General features: G+C 66.4%; 1 protein-coding gene across 1 annotated transcript; it reads left to right on the forward strand.

Moving 5' to 3' along the window:
• On the forward strand, positions 1-2807 carry LmxM_16_1010a_1 (uncharacterized protein; the record flags this gene model as incomplete). Its single annotated transcript, XM_003886511.2, has 1 exon — positions 1-2807. A coding segment is annotated over one exon (2807 nt), but the record flags the coding sequence as incomplete, so codon positions are not given.
• Positions 2808-2937: the final 130 nt, after the last annotated feature.

The following is a 2937-nucleotide window of genomic DNA, read 5'->3' on the forward strand; positions in this document are numbered from 1 at the left end:
GCAGAGACGGCATCCATTTCAGATGTCCTGCCAAGATGGGGCACGGCAGCATGTTTGCGCGAGAACGGCACGAGCGTCGCCGCGGGAAACGACGACTGATCCTCCCGTGTGTATTTCTTGTTGGTCTCGTACTGGGTTGGATGCTCCACAACATGATTCGTGCCACGATCGCTGTGTCCTCCGGCGCTGAGGGAGCAGTGGTGGCGCTGCCGAAGCGTGAGGGGGTTAGTCCGACCAGGATGCCACGGGCCACCACACCGCCACTGCCTTCCGCTAAGGTCAAGCTTCCCTCCAACAACCCGAAAGCGAAGAAGCCAGCGAAGAAAGCATTTCGTGTGCGAAAGCTGGGTCCGCGAGTGCGTGGCGTTGTCTCCAGCAACTACAGTGAGGAGGGCAGGTACGCCCCGGAGAAGCCGGATCTACTGCCTGGGCTGCAGATCCAGCGGCGCCCCTTCACCCCAGCGGAGTTGCTTGAACGCTTCGGCGACGCGGACATCATCTACAGCTTCGTGAACGGCAGCGAGGCGAACCATCAGTATCGGAAGATCGTCCGCAATGCGTGCATAACGGCCCTTCTAAAGGCCGAGAATGCCTCGTATGTGTCGCTCCATCGTGACCTCCGTGCAGGCACCTCAGCCAGCTCCCCAAGATACGTTTATTCGAACATATCGCCAGAGAAGCCGGCAGGGGCGGCGATCGCCCAGAAAGGGGAGCTGCTGTCTGGGCTGCGGGGTACTCCTACCTCTCATCCACCCAAAACTACCAGCACGACCGCGCTGACACCCTTTTCACATCTGTCGTGCATACCCTCGCTGCTACGACCCGTCTTGGCACGGCCTAAAACCTATGCCGAGCTTGTGCAGCGCGTGAAAGCTGCTGCCCGCCGCGGTGTCAGCGTCCGCGATCGTGAGACGGACGAGCTGCGGCATAGCCTGCGCAGCGTGGAGCAGCACGTGCAGTGGCACCGCGGCCGCGTGGTGATGGTGTCGCCCGGGCACCACCCGACGTGGGTGGACGGCGCGAAGAACTTCCTTGCTGGGGTGTGCGGGGGTGCGCGCGTGCAGGCGCTGCGGTCGCGCGGGACGCACCTGCGCGTGACGACTGTGCACCAGGACGCCGTGATGCCGTACGGGATGCGGCTGACGGTGGACTCGCACGTGATCGAGCAGCACCTGTGGCGCGTGCGCAACGTGACGGCCGTGCACGTGTACATGAACGACGACTACTTTGTGAACCGCGACGTTGCGATCACGGACCTGTTCAACGAGTACGGCGGCACGATTGTGCGGACGGAGAGGAGCGTCATTGCGGCCGGCGCTGTCGCAGATAGCGGCGCGTCCTGGGCAAAGGGCGTGCTGCACACGCAGCAGTTCAACACGCAAGAGCTGGACGTTCTGCACGAGGACTACCTGCCGGAGGCCCTCGTCAGCATGTGGGACACTCTGAAGCGCGTGAACAGGAGCGCTGGTGGCGCTGCCTCGACTTCTGTTTCCGTACCACCCCTCGACGAGGCGGTCGATGTCGCGCATCAATACGCGCCGGACCCGCTGCCCAACAGGTCGCTGATACCGCGCCGCCTGCGCCGATACGCGACCCACGCGCCGTTCGTGTACTGCACGAACATGTTCCGCTTCTTCGAGACCCGGTACGAGCGCGAGTTTGCGGCGACAGCGCTTCGCCACCGCAGTCGCAAGGCGCGCGACCTGTTCATCCCGTTCATGTACAACGCCTTCATCATGGCGCGGCCGTGGCAGGCGTCGCCGAGGTTCCTGCCGTACCTGCTGGAGCTGCACCGGAGCCGGCGACAGGCGCGGACGGACGCGATGCCGCCGACGCAGATCGTGCTGGACAACGTCGACGGCTGCGGCCCCGCATCGCTTCTGAGCGGCGCAGCGGAGTCTAACTGCGTCTACGGTAAGTTTCTGAACGACTTAACTGCGAACGAGGCGGTGGTGGAGCGCGTGCGGCAGGTGAACCCACTGTACTTCAACATCAACGCCGGGTTCAGCAGCGCGAGGGCTGCGGACCAGCTGCGCGGCTTCCTGCACGGCAAGTTTCCGACTCCGGTGTACCTGGAGGTGGGCGATGCCCCGCCCCCCGGCGAGGGCGGCGTAGACGGCGCGGGGGCGGCCGCGGGTGGTGTGGACGCGGCGCTGCGGAGGCTGTTTGGCGACCTGATGGCGCTGCCGGTGGTGGGTGTTGTGTCGTACGAGGAGGGCGTGTGCCCGCTTGTGCGGAGCCTTGCGCTTGCGTTCGCGGGGCACCACCGTGGCGGCGTGCGCGTGAGCGTGGAGCGGCACGGCGGCGCGACGCTGCGTGAGGCGCGCGCTGCGCTTGGGCACCGCGTGGTGAGCGCGATGCCTGCGCCTGCGTGCGCGTACACGGAGCAGGTGAGCGTGGACTCCGCGGGACGGGGTGAGAGCGTTGCCGAGATTGCCCGCCGCGCGATGGGTGAAATGCGGGGCGGCGTGGAGCTGCCGTCGACGTGCGGCGGGGGCGGCGCTGGGCTGCGCGTGCGCGGGTTCGTGGTGGACGCGCGGACGCGTGGCGCGCCCGTGCGGAGCGCTGCTGCGCTGCGGGACGCGCTTGCGGTGCCTGCGCAGACGCTGTCGCTGGAGGACTTCCGCGCGGTTGCTGTTGGGCCGTCGGCGGCCGACGTGGTGCTGGTTGTGTCGCGCGAGGACGCGGAGGCGAAGGCGGTGCACTGGGTGAATGGTGCGTCGGAGAGTGACCTGCTTGTGACGTACCCGCTGCCTGTGGAGGCGTACGAGGACATGGCCGCGGAGGTGCGGTGGTCGGAGCCGTAGAGGCTCGCGGGATGTAGGACGGTGCCACGCTGCGACGAGTTGATTACGTTTTTGAGCCGCCGTCTCTGTCGTGTATGTGTGGTGATTTGCGTGCGCATGCTCGAGGGCCCAGGCGGTCGGGCAGGAGCTG

Source organism: Leishmania mexicana, contig 40 (assembly GCF_000234665.1).
Source record: "Leishmania mexicana MHOM/GT/2001/U1103 WGS CADB00000000 data, contig 40, whole genome shotgun sequence".
In the NCBI taxonomy this organism is placed as follows: domain Eukaryota; phylum Euglenozoa; class Kinetoplastea; order Trypanosomatida; family Trypanosomatidae; genus Leishmania; species Leishmania mexicana.